An 18558-nucleotide genomic window follows, 5' to 3' on the forward strand; every position below is an offset into this window, starting at 1 on the left:
TTTTATGATGAAACTAACCTGCTGCTTCTTTAAGATAAGACAAACAGAGACGGTAGGTTTCCCACCGCTCCTCTCTCTCTCTCTCTCTCTCTCTCTCTCTCTCTCTCTCTCTCTCTCTCCGGGACCCAAACTTGTTTCAGGAAAAAGCGCCTGAACATATTTTTTTTCTCTCGCTGCGCTGCAAGAAACAGGACGGCCGTGTCCTCCGTGCAAAGGAGAAGGCGTAGACTTCCTCCAAACATTTCCTCCGCCATCTCCGCTTTCGAGACTCACAAGTTTTGTGGTCTCTTTGTAACGAGAGGAGTTTTTATTGTATCTCTTTTTGTTTTGTTTCCTCCACCACCACCACCACCACCAGGTTGTTTCTTTCTCTGACAAGGATTCCTGCGTGTTTTTGCAGACATGGACTGGGGAACAGATCTTTGGGTAAGTTGACAGCTGACACGAGAAGAGTCCTCTGGGATGAGCGATAGAAATAAACCCGTGAACCTCCCTTGAGAGTATTCCCGCTGTTGTTTTTGTCGACATGTTATGTACACGGGGCTGTTGTTTTCCCCCGGTAGGCCCGGGTTAAGTAATCTTGAGGCAGCAGCAGGAGTCTGTAAAGACTGCAGCCCCGAGGATTTCGCAACTCCTGCTGCCTGCATACCTTCTCCTACGCGGAGGGGGAAGAGGAGAGCTTTATTACTCCGTCTGCCCACCTTATCTACACACTGTAGGCTAAAGGTGTACTCCAACACCTTTTCTCTCTCCCCCACTCCTCCTTCCATGCACGAACATGGAGCTTTGCTTCGTGACAGCAGCTCTCAGGAAGTGTTCTGAAGGCTGGTTTGTGTTGTGGCCCGGTTGTCTGGTCAGTGTCCCTCTCAGCTGTGAATCACAGTCAATCAGGTTCAGACCAAATCCGGACCACCATGTGCCCCTCTGGGGAGCATCAGAGTACAAGGACTGAACTGGTTCCACATGTTCTAGGGCTGCAATTAACAATTATTAACATTTTGATTTGTTTGCTGGTTAATCAGTCATTAGTTTGGTCTTATAAAAAGTCAGGAGTGAGTATAGAATGACAAGCGTGTGTCTTCAGATTGCTTGTTTAGTCCAACCAGCAGTCCAGAACCCAAAGACATCCTGTTTACTTCCCCACACAGAGAGGCAGGAAATCCTCACATTTCAGAAGCTGAAACTAGAGTGTTTGGCATTCTTTTTTGCTCCATTAAAAAGAGGTTAATCGTCAAAAAATAGTTCCTGATTCGTTGTCCCATGGAGACTGATTTGTCACTTCAGCTCTACACTGACCACAGACAGACAGATGTGGACGATGACCTCAAGGAAATAGTGCGTGTTCTGTACAAACTGTGTCTTGGCTCAAACAAAAAAAACGTCCCGGCTGTTCGTCATAGTCGGTTAAATAGCTGGCGGTTAAAAAGCAAACCCGTCTAATTTGCCCAAAATCCTGCAGTGATTGTGTTCAGAGTCTTGAGCACATGCCCGGGAGGATTGTTCCACAGTCACAGGCAGACTGGGTGAGGCACTTTGTGGATAAACAGTTGAAGTTCAAAATCGTTCAACCGCTGCTGCTTGTGTTCTGACAAATGGAGGACTTTAGGAGGAGAAAACCAAAAAACACACCAGAGCTGAGAACGATCGGTCTGAAAATAAATCAGAAACTATTGTTTTCACTATCTCTGTATTGTTTTTCTTCATGAATCGGTCTATAACATGTGAGAAAGCCCATCGCACTCTCCCAAAGCCCAAAGTGATGTCTTCATATCGCTGGTGTTGTTCGACCAACAACCCAAAACCTGAAGATATTCAGCTCATCGGACAAAGAAAAGCAGCTGGATCTCACATCTGTTAGGCTGGAACAGGTGACTTTTTTTGGTCATTTTTGCGGAAATGTCAAACATTACCAAGCTCAAAGGTGCTGCTTTTCTATGTCCTTCTAATAATAAAGTGAATCTCTTTGGGTCGAGGGCCGCTGGTCAGACTAAACAAACGATATGAAGACGTCACCCTGGGCTTTAGGAAATTGTGATTCGCATTTTTGTGATTGTGATTTATAGACGGAATGAGGTTTGATTTATGGAGAAAATAATCTGCACATGAGTCAGTCATGAGGATTCTTGTTAGTTGCAGCCCTAAACTGAGCTGTTCCTCACTGGATGTTCCCAAAAAAAGAACAAACATTTTACATTCTTATTCTTATCAGCTGTCACCTCGTGTACTCTCACACGGATGAGCTGATATTATGAAAGTGATACACGTCCTCCATTTAATCCCAGGTAGATATCGTGCAGTTTTGTAGCTTTAAGGAGGAAAAATCACCGCATGCCACACTGTCTGACCGTATCAACGATGTCATATTTACACTTAGTGAAAGACACGTTTCTCCCAATATTTGGTGTCTTTGGAAACTTTGGGACGTCCTGTTTGGTGGGTTTGAACGCTGTTTGGCTGATTGATTTATGTTAATACTGTCAAATCTGTACAGCAATGAAGTCAGCGGCACCAGATTCCTGTAAGTTTGAACTTAGCCGAGTGATTAATGACAAAGAGTGGTGGAAGATAGATAGATGTACTTCGACATTTTACTTAAGTAAAAGTACGACAGTGTGAAGTGAAACGCCTGCGTTTAAAATGTTATTTAAAGGAACAGTATGTAGCATTTAGAGGGATCTATTGGCTAAAAGTACAAAAGTATGAGCATCAAAGTATATTTAAAGTAAAGTGCCCATTGTTCAAATATTATATTGTCATTGGGTTATAATTGCATTCATTTAAAGGAGATGCTCATTTGAATTCCTTAATATACTACCTTTCAATAGTCTTATTAAATCCTTTATTAATGAATCACAATTTGTTTGTGGTTATTTATTTTATTTTTAATCTGAATCTATACCTAACTAGTAACTTAAGTCATCAATTATATGTAGTGGAGTAAAAAAAGTACTGCATTTCCCTCCGAAATGGAAAGTACAAGTACCTCAAAATTGTACCGAAGAAGTACAATACTTGAATAAATGTACTTAGTTAGAATACACCTCACTGCTGTGCCATAAACCTGCCGGTTTAGTAAATCAGTTTGAAACCAGCCGCAAGTCACCGAGAACTTAGGAAGGACTTTACGCTCAAGCGTCTACGGAACTGTGAATATCTGGTGCAGTCCAGTGTGTAAATTCAAATTTAGACTTATAACTGTAATTTAAATTGGTTGAACTAGTTCTAACATAGAGAGTAGTTGTTTATTTTATTTGATTAGTTGCTTTGTTTACACATTACTAAGTTCTTTACTAGCTAAAACGTTTAAGTCCTGATGGTATCAACTGATTTAGTAAATCACTTGGTACTAAGTTAATAAGGATTAGCTGGTGCAACCAGTTTCGTAGCTTTTGTTACGATTGAGGTGAGCTAAAACATGAGCTCAGAGCAGAGGAAACATGCTGCCGGGAGTCGTCACGGAGAGGGGCGGGACTAGTCTGACTGGTTCCAGGGTTTGTAGAGGCCCCGGGGACGGTCAGTCACAGGGCGGAGGTTCGCTCTGAGCTAATGATTATCTCATTCCTGTCTCACTATCAGTATTTCCTCCTCTCGCACAAAACAACATGCAGATGTGTTGCAGTGAAGCAATGGGGCGCAGCAACACAAGTGGCAAATGCAGGCAGGAGTGTGTCTCAAAGCTATATAATCTCTTCATTGCAGTCTGTTTCTCGTCCATCTGATTCCCTCCATCGCTCTCCTTCCTGGTACAAAATGTCTGTTTCACTCCATCGTCCTCTTTTTGTTTTCTAATCCTGTTCCTTCCTCCGCCCCAGCCCTCTCGTATCCAGGACATTAGCTGTGTTACGATGATCTCCATTTAGCTTCCCCCTCCTCTGAGGACTCAGTATGTATGTCTCTGGCTCCAGACGACCCTGCAGCCTCTACACACACACACACACACACACACACACACACACACACACACACGAACAATGACAAGGTGGAGTCTTTCTTTGTCACATTCACATTCAGTGAGTCCTTTACTGTATGTCAGGACTCTTTAAGCCAGTGGGTACAGAGAGGACAAATGTTACCTGCCTGACAGGTTTGTGTGTGTGTGCGTGTGTGTGTGTCTGAGTTTCTGTTTTGATGGAATGGATGTATGTAAAGAGCGAGACAGGAATGCTGAAAGGATAGTTTGCTTTTATGCTCTACACCTTTGTACTTGTGTGTGTGAGAGAAATTGAAAGAAAGGAGGATACTTTGTGTGTGTGTGTGTGTGTGTGTGTGTGTGTGTATAGAGTTATTCTTAGACTTACAGTTTCCGTTTGTGTCAGATCCACAGCCTCATCAAATGTGGTTGGAGCTGAGACGCTTAGTTGATTGACTATTGTAAAGTTATTCAGCATCTATTTTAATAATTGATTAATTGTTTACAAATGTCAAAATCTCACTGGTTCTACGGTTTTACGGTGCCGTGAACTTGAAAACAATCGTTAATCGCAGCCCTAAATCCAGTACAGGGCTGTTCTCTGTGTCTGCAGATGTCAGGTTTTGAAAACGTTTGTTCACTTTGTCAGACACAAAGTGGGTGCGGCTTTAACAAATAAAACTATTACAGTAGAGCTGAAATGATCAGTCGATTAACCAATTAGTCAGCAACCACTTTAAACTTACTTGGAGAAGGTGGTGAGACTGACCTTACACAAAACCCCTTTCTACTAAAGAACACATAGTAAAACATAAAAGACCTTTTGAACAATGGACCGGTTGCAGTTGTTGCATAAATAAAATAAAAAAATGATAGACTCTTGTTCCCTTTGTTGCTCTCAGGCATTAAAATACAGCCGGCTTCACTTCTTGTTTTCGAGCGCTTTTTGCTTTCAGTCTGGTCCTCGGTGGGTGAAACACATGTCAACTTCAACTTTAGTCTTGTGACTGACTCGGACAATCCAGAAAGTTTCACTTTTTGACCTTTTTTAAAAAAACATAACAAAAAAACTCCTTGGTCTCAATGTTCTATTGCATTGTCATAAATTTGTACTGTGCAAAAAAAAGTCCTACACTGATGTCATCACCCTCAGATTTATCTTCATTTCAAATCCAAAGTGCTGGAACACAGAGCCGAAAACAATGAAAGACATGTCGCTATCCAAAAAGCTTTTAGACCGCGCCGTGTCAGCAGCGTTTGTGTGTGTGTGTACATGTATGAAAACATCTGTTGCTCTGTGCTGTTCTTGTTCTAGGACCAGTATGATCACATCGACAAGCACACGCAGTCAGGCCACGACCTGGTGGATCGCTACATAAAGTTTGTGAAGGAACGGACGGAGATAGAGCAGAGTTACGCCAAACAACTCAGGTGTGCCTTTTGAGCTTGTTTCTGAACGTTTATTTATATTTGCACACATTTTCTTAAATGTGTGTCTTTGTGCATTTGTGTGTGTGTGTGTAATAGACAGTCACACTGCTTCTTTTACACTTTCTAACAGGAGTCTATCAAAGAAATATGCCAAACGAGGGAGCAAAGAAGAGCAAGACTGCAAGTGAGAGAACAATAAAATGTCCATTTCTTTGTCCTTGTTTTGCATATATACAAAATTTCAATTTACTGTTTACTAAATGTTACTGTTGCTGTTGGCCTGTCAAGCTTTATAATCACGCACCACAAACATGCAGTAGGAATGATAACAGTGAGCAGATTTACTACAACCATAACTAAACACAAGCAGGCTTCTCCTTTCTAGCCGACGTCTGTGGATTTTCTCAGCTGAATTGACAATTGTAGCTAGCTAGCATAAGGTAATGTTATCCAGAATTGATATTCCCGTAAAAGCATCTCAACGTTAAATATGCACATGATGGCTAACGTTGATACATGATATAATGCTAAAATACTAGCTACATGAAGCTACATATTCCAGGCAAAAACATAAAAAATCAGCAACCTAACCTGCTGATTTTTTTTTTTATTAAAGAAGACATGTAAAGACTACTGTTATTGTGCAGTAAATAATAAAAAAATAATTAAAAGTTCCTTACAAATATGCAATTTTTTTGAAAATAGTAGATCGTAAGTGAGAAAGAAAAAAAAGTATGGGAATTAAAAGTTGTGATGCATCAAGATGAATTGATGATCAAAGTCAAAAGTCGTTCAGGCAAACAATGTTAGCTCTGTACTCACTGTTGCTGTAGTTTGCGCTGTTAGCTTCCACTCAGGCGTCGCCATGTTGAGAGCCGTTAAGAGGCAATTACAATGCATTTAGCAGCTTTAAACTAATCTCTGATATAGCAGCATCATGTCTTCCACGGGGTGGATGTTCTTGTGTTGAAAATATATTTTTCTAAAGAAGTTTTAACCTCACAAAATAATGTAGCTATCTTGAAAATATTGCTAGGTTTCGACTGTTGTTAGCAAGCTAGTTAGCCGGACATGCCACCAGCGCAGATAAACACAAAGTTGAATCGATTTCTTTCACTTTTGTTCATGTGTTTATTACATACAATAGTATCGCACACTTATTAGTGCACCGTGCACATCACATTGGCATATAGAAAAATCCAAAGTTTGACAGGCCTGTAGTCCTATTTAGGTTTATTATTCGGTTAAATGTCGGTCTCTCCAGCTGTGATGATTTTCCAAATTGTCTCTCCCGCCTGCTGCAGATTCAGCAATCACGCATCACTCCAGGAGATCCTGAACGAGCTGAACGATTACGCCGGCCAACGGGAGCTCATCGCTGAAAACATGATGACCGGCATCTGTGTGGAACTCGCCAAGTACCTTCAGGAGCTGAAGCAGGAACGCAAAACAGTGAGAGCGGGAGAAACAAATAACACCAGGGAGGGAGCAGGAAAGATTTGGCAGATTTACGTGGAACGCTGTGTCATCATCTTAAACTGCTGCACATTAACTGAAACCTCTTTGTTCCGCAGCACCTATCTGATGCCAAGAAGGCCCAGCAGGTTTTAGAGAGCAGCTTTAAACAACTAGAAAGTGTGAGTCACTTGTGTTTGTTGTTTACAGATGTCTAGTTTGGATCACAGGATTGTCATTTAAAGAATTTGTTTGCCCGAATTGGGAAAAGAAGATCTCACTTGCCTCTTGTGGGATCTTCATGCAGATGGTTTTTGTGGATTTATTTTACAGGTCTGTTGTTTAATTTTTTTTAAAGTTTCCTGGGAGGAGCTGTTTGATTACGTACTAATCATTGTTCTCGAGGAAACTCAAACAAAGCTCTTCGTTTTGTTGAGTTCAAAATCAGTTTTCTTAATAGGAAACTAAAGTAAATCTTTATTCATCATTAATTTAGTCTTGGAAACTTTATTTTTTATATATGATGAATGGTATGTTCGCCGAGCAGAGCTGGTTTGTGTACCTTAAAATGAGTTGATTTAACAAGTATTTGGAATTAATTCATCGGAGTGTGAGAGTTGAATTGTGTCTCTATATAACTCTGTATAAGTCGGCACCAATTTACAGTATTTTATTCTTTCCAAGAAACCTTGAAATTTGTAGAGCCGTAACATAGTGTTACCATTTCATGTTTTGTCAGGTTTAGAAATGAATAGTTTCAAAGAAATTGAACAGCAACATCTTCTGTTCTCTAGTTAAAACAGTTCACAGCGAGGTCTGTTGCCACTGAATATTTTAAGTGCAATTTTGGTACCACTTTCTTGTTTACAAGTTTGAACAAATTACTTTTTTTGGCAAATTAATTGTTTAAACAACTTTGGGTTTTCCAGAAAAAATCCCTGAGACAGATATCTCAAAGCCAGGCCGACTTAAACTAAAGCTATCTGTGTTACTAGTCAGTTAGTTACTACAACCACCAGAGGTTAATTAGTTAATATACATATATTGTTTCTATTGTGTTAACTGACCCTGTGATGTAGATTGTTCTGTTGGACTGTCCCTTTGCATTTTTGGTACCTCTAGTGGGACTGAATACCCTGACTGGATTTTTACTGCTACTGAATTCTATACTATTTATTTAAGTTTGTTAAAGTGTGTGTACGTGTGTGTACTGTATACATGCCTGCCTGCAGATTAAGAAGCGCTATGCCAAGGAATGGGCAGAGTCTGAAAAAGCCACACAACAAGCAGAGAAAATAGAGAGTGACGTCAATGCCACCAGGCTCGATGTCGATAAGGTAAACACTCACACAACACAGGTTAGCGTCAACAACTGAGCAGCACTGACATACATTTTTTAATGTTTGGTTTTTATAATATTTTCTTGTCTTTCTCCCTCCGTGGCCTCTTTACCTCCTTGTCTCCCTCTGCTTCCTCCCTGCGTCGCTCCCACATTTCTCCCACTTTGCATTTTGTTTTGCATCTATTCTCCCGCTCCCTGCATCCTTTCATGTTGCCCTCCCTTTCTCCTCCGTGGCTCCGCCTATCTCTCGCTCCGAAGGCCAAACAACATGCCCACGCCCGCACACACACAGCGGAGGAGTGCAGGAACGACTATGCAGCACAGCTCCAGAAATACAACAAGGAACAGAACTTCTACTACTACTCGGAGATACCGCAGATCTTCAACGTGAGACAAAGACACGCGTAAACACACACACTTTCGCAAAGCAGTACAAGCTGGGCAGAGCTCACACACCTGCTTCAATTATGTGATAACCAAAACACACCCCTTCACAAATGTAATCATCTTCTCCCGTGTCTTCGTATAAATGGGAATGTGCAATTATATGATATTTAAGGAGGCTGTTGTGTGTTTGTGTGTCGAGCAGAAGATGCAGGACATGGATGAGCGGAGGATTCGGAGTCTGGCGGAGGGCTACTGCCAGTTTTCAGAAATCGAGAAGAAGGTGCTGCCCATCATCACCAAGTGTTTAGAAGGGATTTCTTCAGCAGGGAGGAAAATTAATGAGAAACAGGTAAATGTTAGATGTTTATTAGAATATACATGCATTTGTCATTTTGTTGTATTCTGTTTCGCCCACATGATTAAAATAAGGTGACTGTGAATCTTCTGGTGTTTTAAAGGAATAGTTTGCCATTTTGGATAATGTATTTATTTGCTTTCTTGCTGAGAGCTGAATAAGAAGATTTATATCTCCGTCATATATGCCGGTTAAATGTGAAGCTGCAAGCACCCGCCAGTTAGCTTAGCTTAGCACAGTGACTGGAAGCAGGGGGAAACGGCTAGCCTGGCTCTGTCCAAAGGTAATAACCAGCCCTCTAAAGCTCCCTAATTAACACGTGGTGGCTTCCTAAAGTTTTGTCTTCACTGTAAGGTAACAAGGCTGGCAACCAGCGGAGACTCCAGGAAGTCACTACAAAACAGTCCTGCACATAACCCCCGATGTTGTACCTTGAACGGAGCCATGCTTGAAGTTTCCCCCTGCTTCTAGCCTTTATGCTAAGCTAAGATAATCATCTGCTGGTTGTAGCTGTTGTACATATATCCTACAGTACTCTTGCTGATAACAGATTGTTATACGGTGTCCTAAAGTGCATTAATTACTAAAATGATAGAGAGTCCTGTAATGAGTTTCTTTTTCTTTGTACACAGGTTTACTCGGTTAACTGAAGCAATTCAATGCACCACTTAAGATCTATTGTTGACACTGTGTCTCAGAGGTGCTGATTCATCCCTACGGTAGTTGTCGTGGTCAGAAAGGTGTAGGTGATTATGTGTTAAATCAATATTGTTATCAGTGTCTGTTTGTCTCCCTGCAGGACTCGATACTGTTCATAGAGCAGCACAAGTCTGGTTTTGAGCGGCCTGCAGACGTAGAGTTTGAAGACTACACCCAAGGAATCAGACCAGCAACCTCCGAGTCCAGCCTCAACCCCCCCAAAGTGCGCACCAAGCTCTGGCCTTTCAGCAAGAAGCACAAGGTGAGTTTGCAGTCTGTTGACATTAGATTTGCTTCGCATAGATTTTGCATAAACATCACATCGACAACTGGAAAATCCTCCCTGCCCTGTTCTTCAAAAAGTAATCTGGACAAACAAGTTGTTATCGGGCTAAAATGATCATGTCTAGTCCATATAACTTAAACACAATTAACGGGCTGGTTTATTGGCCTTTCTTAAAACACCACTTGCTCTTATTTCTGGAAACAGTAATGAGCATGATGAGTGATGATCAGAGAGTGCTTCACAGTTTAATGTGAAGCCTTCAACATATTCTTATTATGAAAATAAACCCTGCAAAAATCTGTCTTAAAGCAAATTAAATACACTCCAAAACCAGAGATAAAAATGCATGATGTTGATTTTATAATTAGAACATAATTTAGGAACCCACTCCAATTAAAAGTGGTTTAATTGATGTGCAAGATGCAAATGCATTTAATACATGTTAGTTTTTAAATCACCACACTAAATAAATGCTCCCAAAAAACAATTTATTTAAGGCTGGTGTTCTATTATATTTTTCTTAATGTCACCAAATCCCATGAAAAGACCAAAACCACCAAAGTGTTAGTCCATCTCTCAATACTTTCAGACATTTCAACTTTAGAGTGAAGTTAATCTTTAAAAAAAATGTGTCACAAATATATAGTTTCATTTTTAAAGAAAGGCAAAATCATTTCTTAAAACAGCTGTGTAGTTTTTAGCAAACGTTACTCAAAAAGGAGGAAATGGTGCATCTGTTAGGAACTATATTCAGCTGTGGATGAATACACATTTAGCATGGAAGGGATTTTTTTATGACAGTTTATTTGGGACAGTAATTTACAGTAACCCATTTTCAAAAAAAAAAAAGAAACATGTCACCCAGTAGCCTACAACAGTGTGGCTCACTGATGTGACGGAGCAAGAAGCTAGAGTATATGATGCTTTGCTAGTAGGATCAGTTCATGGTTGGTTTTGGTCTTTTAATGGGATTTGTTGACGTAAGAAAAATAAATACCGGCAGTCTCATCCTTTTTAATAACCGACATGTTTTCATTTCAAATAACGATCGCAGCAACATTTCTCAATACACTACGAACTAAGAAAAGGTGTAATGTTACAGCTAACTGTGGATAAACCTGTTCCTTTGCAGGTTTGACAACTTGTTGCCGATACATTTAACACGATACTTTTAAAGAGCTTAAAACTCAACAGTCAAATCCACGCAAACATCGGGGCCCAGCTCTCTTCTTATCATCCTCCTGTTGATTGTTGTAGAAGTGCAAATGACGCATGGTCTCATAACAATGCACTAAAACAAACGAACACACACACACACACACATGAAAGTCAACACACATTCCATTCATGTCTTAACCCACCACCCTGTTGCCCTAAGGGGCCAATTCTAATTCCAGTCTGCTGCACAGACTTGCCCCATAACATCCTCTTTAACTCTTTAACCAGTTTTCTCTGAATCTGTTTGACTCGCTTTCCTTCTTCTTTTCCCGTCTTCATTTTCCCCTCTTTTGCTTCTTTTCCCCTGCTCCCTTGTCTTTTTCTCCCCCTTCCTCAGTATGCCCCTCCATCTTTCTCACCCCCGTCCCCTTTCCCACCGGGCAGCCACCCCCTCTCCCTCTCCAAGCTGCAGCACTCCCCTCTCTCTCTCTGCCTCAGAGAGTTTAATCGCTCTGTCAAACCCAGGATTTCCACCTTAAAGATATTACACAAACGGCACTCGGTGAGTGACGACATCTGCTCAGGTCCCCTCCCCCCACGCTGTCTGTAAACGTCTCCCCCCCCTCATGTATTTGTCTCATTGATGCTGTTCATCTGAATAAGTTGTCAAACCTTGACATCCATACAGATACCATGCTTGTTAAGTGTTTCCCATGTGGAGAGTTATTTATCCATGCATCTCATACTGAATGTCCGTCTCTCTCCGTCTAGATAGCGCATGCTGAAAAGCACATGGTAACATTCATTAACATTACATGGGAGACTGAAAAGGTGCTATAATAAAAATGTGCTGGTGCTGGATTCTTTTCAAGGGGAACTCTGGATCGTGCTACACTGACATCTGCAGGTAAAAATGTGTCGAGGCCCGGTCACACCAGAAAGTGACGCACTGAAGTTCATCCACGCGTCTTTGAGAAAGTGCTAGAAGCTACTTACATTGTTGAACTAGCACGTAACATGCTAGCCTGCCAGGAACATGGTCGCATTAGGTATTCTTTTTATTTTCTCTGCCCTGTGGCATTTTGTTTCGCAGGATTGTACGTTTTATTCGGTAATTGGAGAGGAAATAAAAAGCCACGCTAGCTAGTCAGCTCAGTCAGGCCCCAGTTTGTGTCTCTATTGCTCTTTCTAAGCATATAAAAGAATAATTACCGAGGGATCTTGGAAAAACGCAGGATCAGCCAACTTCCAGAATCCTCAAAGACTCTTCTAACCCTCAGGATGAACAAAGAATGATAAAATATTATTTTAACCTGTTTCCCAAGTCAATTTATTCATATGGCCCAATATCACAAATTTGCCTCAAGGGGCTTTACAGTCTGCACATAACACCCTCTGTCTGAAAAAATATCCAAAAAATCCCTTTAATTCCTAATCCAGTTAACATGACACATGTCCATGCTCTCTTTATAAAAAATTATTAAATTCTGCACTCTGGAAATATTGTCAGAGCAGACGTAAGGTTTTTTAACGAGTTTATAGGTTTTTCCAAGATGAATTATTATTAATAATTATTTTTTGTGAAGCAGGATCATGAGCGCTGCCACTAAAACATGAGAGACACAAATTGGGTTTTGGGTTTTCCATCACTAAAACGACTATAAGGTCACAGAGTTTATTCTAAAGACATATTTGTATCATCGACTCCTGTTTTATGACTAAAAACCATTCGTCCTTTGTGGAGCAGTTTATATTCTGATAAAGGCGGTTAAATATAAGCAGAGGGAGAAAGATAGCTAACAAGCTACAATAGCTTCCTCCATTTTGGACTCTCCTTCTCTCCGTTCCCTTTAAAGTCGGCACTGTGACGACAGATGGCTGTCGGTCAACGGTGCAAATACCACAAAAATGTCGCTAATTCCGATGCAACATTCTTTCGTTTTTAAATGCAGGTGTGACCGGGTTTCATGTCATCACAGCTGGGTGTGTGTCAGGTGGTCTACTGTACTTGTGAGCACAACCAGCTGTGACGCTGCACAGCTTGATGAATGTGCATGTAGTCACCTAGTTGGCAGTGCAAGCAGGATTATTTGTCTTGGTGCAGGTACTTTTTAATTGACTAAATTAAATACTATTTCCCTCATGGCACAGGGAACTACATTTCTATTCATGGAACATCATTAACTTTCTCTCTAGACTACCAAGTCTTTATTCTGTGATGCCAAACTGGTATATAACTTTCAGAAATAGTGTTGTTGCTACGTTGAATTAAGCGGAATTCTTGCTCTTGCCTAAATGTACGTTGGTATGGCATCGCAGGAGAAAGACTCTCACCTGTTGTTCGTTCAGTGTGCGTCAGTCCAAAACACTGCACAGCTGAAATTCAGTGGTGTTCTCAGGGGATGTCATTGTCTTTCTCCTCACTCTCTCTGTCTGTAACTATGTGTGTTTTCCAAACATTACTTTCATACCTTGAACAAGGTTTGTTTGCATGACACGGATAGATTAAGTGTCTCTCTCTCTCTCTTGTTAGGTTTCTTTCTGTGTTGGAAAGACGGATAGAAACAGGGAGGAGAGACATCTGGTGGTGATCATTGATAAGTTTCTGATGCTCAGGATAATTACTGTAAGTGTGTGTGTGTGTGTGTGTGTGTGTGTGTAGCCACCTGCTGCAGAAGATTTCTCTCACCTTCCTCCGGAGCAGAAGAAGAAGAGGCTTCAGGCAAAGATTGACGACATCACCAAAGAGCTGCAGAAGACGCAGGACCAAAGGTGACAACGTCACCCACAGCATCAACAGGCATCCCCAAGGCCTGGAAACACAGACTTGTAATTTCTTCATCACAAAATGTTGTCGAGTATTTGCTTTAATTTAAGCATAGGTTGGACCTCATGTGGCGGTATCCCTGTTTTTGGTCTGTCAGCAACTATTTAAATCAGTGTAGAGTTACACTAAAAAGTACATAAATAGTACACATTCAGTGCTTCAAAATAATCATCAGGAGCAGGTGTAGGTGTCAAAAAAACGTTAATTAGTTCAGCCTGAATTAATTGGAGGATCTTTGGGACTGCATTGGGGAGAAAAGCTCTTAAAACGTTTCTCTATGATGCTGAAAAACTTTGCTGCTTATTTAGTCGTGAATAAAGTTTTGGGAAAAAATACTTTAATTATTACTATATAGTTTAAAATTGAACTAATCTGCTTCATCAGGACTTGGTGCTTTGATCAAATGTGACTGATAGGTGTCTGGTATTCAAAGCAAACCTCTGTAATTAAAGAGGACGGATAAGAACACAGACGTCGCTCATGTGAATTAAAGAAAGCAGAATGGTTTTTTTCAAGGCTTCAAATTATATATTTCCACTATAGAAATAAGCTTTATTGTGATATCTTCTATTTGATAGTGTTCTGTGCAACAGGCAATGCATGTACATTTTTACATACATTGTCAAATAACTTCAATCTATTAATTTGCCACAGTTGCACACAAACGTTGGCTCGCCTCAGAGTTTACATAAATAAAACTACTGTACATGGCCAAAGTTGTCCAACATACTTCTGTGTTTCTGGCCATGGGGCTTTTTTTGTTTTTTTTTTAAATACTTTTTGGCTCACAAAATTAGTTTCAATTAAAATGCTGTAGCACACGGTGATGTTTTGGACAACAGTGTGCTCCTAATTTGTTAAAGACTCTTTTAGTTTCAACATGACAATACCGTAAAGAAATGTTTTTTTTCCAGTTTGGTGTAGAAAATCTTGACTGGTCTACGCAGCCCTGACTCCATCAAACACCTTTTGAAGGAACTGTAACTGACAGCCAGGCTTCTTTGCCAATCCTCAGTGCCTGACCTCACTAATGTTGTATACAGTAGTACCACATGTTCCTTCAGCAAGTTGTCTCCATCCCCTCCTGTTCATATCTCTCTCCCGGAGAGAATATTTCCTTGATGAGTGCTCACATTTTTTTCTTGCCCTGTCTGACCTCAGCGAGGCACTGGAGAAGATGAAGGGTGTGTACGAGCAGAATCCACAGATGGGAGATCCCTCCAGTCTGGAGCCTCAGATCTCAGAAACTGCCCAGAACATTGGCCGCCTGACGGGGGAGCTCGCCAAATATGAGGTTATCACACAAACATACACTTAATAAACATGCCAATGATGTGTGCGTGACAGATCAGGATAGAGAGTTTCTGCATTTGTGCAAGTCTTAACATCTATTGCTGGTTTATTACAGACGTGGCTGTCAGAGGCAGTGGGAGGAGAGGAATCTTCCAACGCCATCAACAATAATACTCAACATGGGTAAGACCTTTTATTTAAAAGAGTTAAAGAAAGAAGCTACTGCCAGCAGCTGGTTAGATTAGCTAAACACGAAGAGTAAAATCAAGGAAAACCTCTACGGACCGCTACGACCCGCAAGCTTGACCAACGAGAGAAGCAGAGCTAGCTGTACTGCTAGAGAGCTAATCTGTAAGCATGTCATTAGAAGTCATAGTATCACAGGTCAAATACAGTTATAGTATAGTATGTTATATAAAAGTCATTGTATAGCATGTCATAAAAAGTTATAGGATAGTGTGTGTCGGAAAAAGTCATAGTATAGTATGTCAAAAAAAGTCAGTGTTGCATGGTATTGTAGTATCTACAAAAGTAAAAAATACATAGTATTCCATTAATAAGTCATAGTATCGTTATAAAAAAGTAATAGTATAGTATGACTAAAATTGTCCTGATATTCATTGAAAAATATAGTATGTTGAAAAAAGTCATAGCATAGCTTGTCAAATAAGACAGTAAAGTATATTGAAAAAATGTATTAATAAGTCATAGTACAGTATTTTGTTAAAAAAGTCATCGTACAGTATTTTAGAAATGGCTTTTAAAGTCATAGTATAATATGTCGAAAAAATTCATAGTACAGTATGTACAAAAAATTCATTAAAAAGTCTTAATATAGCATCATCATATTTCTTTCGACGGACGCTATGTTTGCATGATTGTTTATAATAGATATAATGCAATTTTTGAAGGGAAACTGGCTGCTACAAGTCATTCATTTTTATGAAAAATTAATTAATTGACGACTTGAGGTCAAAGAAAAAAGAAATGCAGCAGGATGATTTGCAAGATTCGGAGAGTTTTACGCATTTGTTTCGGGACAGTTGTGATATTTTCTTCTTCCTCTTCTTCTAACAGTGCTAGTACAGAAGCTAGCAACGCTAAATAAAAATAGCCTAGTGACCCTTTTTTACCATGTCCCCTCGCCTAGAGACCTTTGTCATCACTGCGAGGTTGCCAGATGTCAAACTATTTCTTTAAATTGTGGACGTGTTTTGCAAAATCCACTTAAGAAATGACATGTCTTGATTCTTTCTTCTCTTGATATTTCCAGTGTGGTAGCAGCTGACCAATTTCAGAGCATCTACTCAGAGTTCGATGATGAGTTTGAAGACGTAGAAAATCCTGTTGGCCAGTGCACGGCTCTGTACACCTTTGAAGGTACGTTGTAATAATTCACACTCAACTTGTTCCTCAATGGATTTCATTTTAGCCTGTTTAGTATGTGTCCTTATTGTGTGTGTTTGTGTGCAGGCAACAGCGAGGGCACCGTTTCCATTACGGAGGGAGAGATGTTGAGTATAATGGAGGATGATAAAGGAGATGGATGGATGAGAGTCCTCAGAGCCAGTGGAGATGAGGGCTATATACCTTCATCCTATGTCAAACTTGCCCCATAACACACACACACACACACACAGCTTGTAGGGTAGGTTAGGAGCCAAAGGTGAATACAAAGTCATCCACAATAATTGGAGTTCTCTACATCTTTTATCTCCGGTGTATGGCGAGATGAGAGTGAGTGATTTAGAAAGCTTCTTACACACAGTCCCCGTCTCTGCTCGCTGCGGCAGACGATCTTCATGGATTTCAGCTCTTTTAAATCCAAACTTGTGAATGTATACCTGAACTTTTTGTTGTTGCAGCGTTAAGTGATGACTAGCGTAACATATCCAGCACCATAGTAGCCTTTAAGCGCTACATATCTTTATGTTGATATATCCATTCACTTGACTTTTTACCCCACCTGCTGAACCTTTTCTTCGTGTAACAACGGCCCTCTGCTAAAACGGCTTTCCTGACAGGACAAATGTGAGTTTTGTCTTTTTATTATAGTGATGACTTATAACTGGATTAAAACCACTACTCTTAACGTCTCACCATGGAGTGTCACTGTAAAGTATAGATTTAAATGTTTGTTTTAATGGTAAACGGACTGTACTTGTATAGCGACTACTCAACGCGCTTTAACACTACTTGTCATCACTCACCCATTCACACACATTCACTGATGGCTACCACGCAAGGTGCAACCTGCCCATCAGGACTCTAACATTCATACACCGTAGCCACAGCTGGGGTTGCCCAAGGACACATCGATATAGCGGAGCCGGGGATCGAACCCTGATTGAAGGACCCTGCTCTACCACTGAGCCACAGTCGCCCCTCATGTCTGTCTTCTAACAGTCATGTGCCCATATGAACTTTGAAATACATTTTGCTCGCTGCAATCATTCGTCTGGTTCATACTGGCCATGAATAGATTCCTAATGTGCTTCTAATGTAAGTGATGCGGGACAGAATCTCATTCTGAGTCAAGGTTTTCTGAAAATGTGAAGCTCAAGCGGTCTGGGTTAGACTAATCAAGTGGGTATCTTTCAAAGTTTGTGTTTTTAACAAACAATTCCCTCCACGACAGCTCAGCAGGAAAACACCAAGAGGAATGTAATTCTAAAAAGACAAATTAACTTCTATATTTATAAGATATAGATATATTTTTCATCACTCACTTATATTGGAAGCACTTAAGACTTTTTAAATAATCAGTATGAACAGGAAGAATAACGGCATATTAAAAACTGCTTCAATGTACATGTATGCATGAGAGTACTGTTTCAAGACAACTTAAAAATGGAAACTTACCTTGCGTTTTTTGTTTTATTGTGAATTTAAGACATGGTGTGTAAAAAGGAAAAGCACAGTGGCAATAATGATCAAAGTTATAATTCTTGCCACGAATACTTGGTGAACTGCCTGCGTTTGAGGTTGCTGTTTCAGAGATCATAACAGCGCTAATGTCAAACAGAAATATGTGCAACTCGTCTTCACTTTTGAATTCCAGCGATGCACAGAAACGGCAGTGATCTCAATTCTGGTCCTTAACTGGTTCTTCTTTGACAGGTTTTAAGCACCTGCTTTCATATTTTGAGCCTCCAGATTAGCACTGCTGTTGATCTTCTCAAATTCTCTGAAACATTGATCATGGTGGAGAACCTTTGAATTAATAACAGGGTCGATTTCAAAGGAAGGAAATGGGACTTTTAAGATTTAGCTCCTCAATGGATCAAGAGAAAAGTAAAAAGTTCAAGAATTTTTAAAATGGTGTTTAAAGACTCGCATAAAACTAATTGGACATTCGTTTATACACTGAGTGCAGAGAAACTTCTCTCCTTCAGCCGATACGTCCGATTTCTTG

General features: G+C 40.3%; 1 protein-coding gene across 2 annotated transcripts; it reads left to right on the top strand.

Moving 5' to 3' along the window:
• The first annotated feature begins 111 nt into the window (after positions 1-111).
• trip10b (thyroid hormone receptor interactor 10b) lies at positions 112-18004 on the top strand. 2 transcript variants are annotated; one of them, XM_031863221.1, is made up of 15 exons: positions 112-426; positions 5226-5341; positions 5472-5525; positions 6646-6793; positions 6916-6978; positions 8029-8133; positions 8397-8525; positions 8728-8874; positions 9680-9841; positions 11795-11818; positions 13686-13795; positions 15012-15144; positions 15259-15326; positions 16417-16523; positions 16617-18004. In XM_031863221.1, exons 1-15 carry the CDS (start codon positions 403-405, stop codon positions 16760-16762), a joined length of 1536 nt encoding a protein of 511 aa, XP_031719081.1. In that variant the 5' UTR covers positions 112-402; the 3' UTR covers positions 16763-18004. The 2 variants fall into 2 exon arrangements, with proteins under 2 accessions (XP_031719081.1, XP_031719082.1); XM_031863222.1 differs by lacking the exon at positions 11795-11818 and having other exon boundaries at positions 113-426.
• The last annotated feature ends 554 nt before the right edge of the window (positions 18005-18558 follow it).

This window comes from Anarrhichthys ocellatus, unplaced genomic scaffold (genome assembly GCF_004355925.1).
Source record: "Anarrhichthys ocellatus isolate YVR2014 unplaced genomic scaffold, GSC_Weel_1.0 scaffold28, whole genome shotgun sequence".
Lineage (NCBI taxonomy): Eukaryota > Metazoa > Chordata > Actinopteri > Perciformes > Anarhichadidae > Anarrhichthys > Anarrhichthys ocellatus.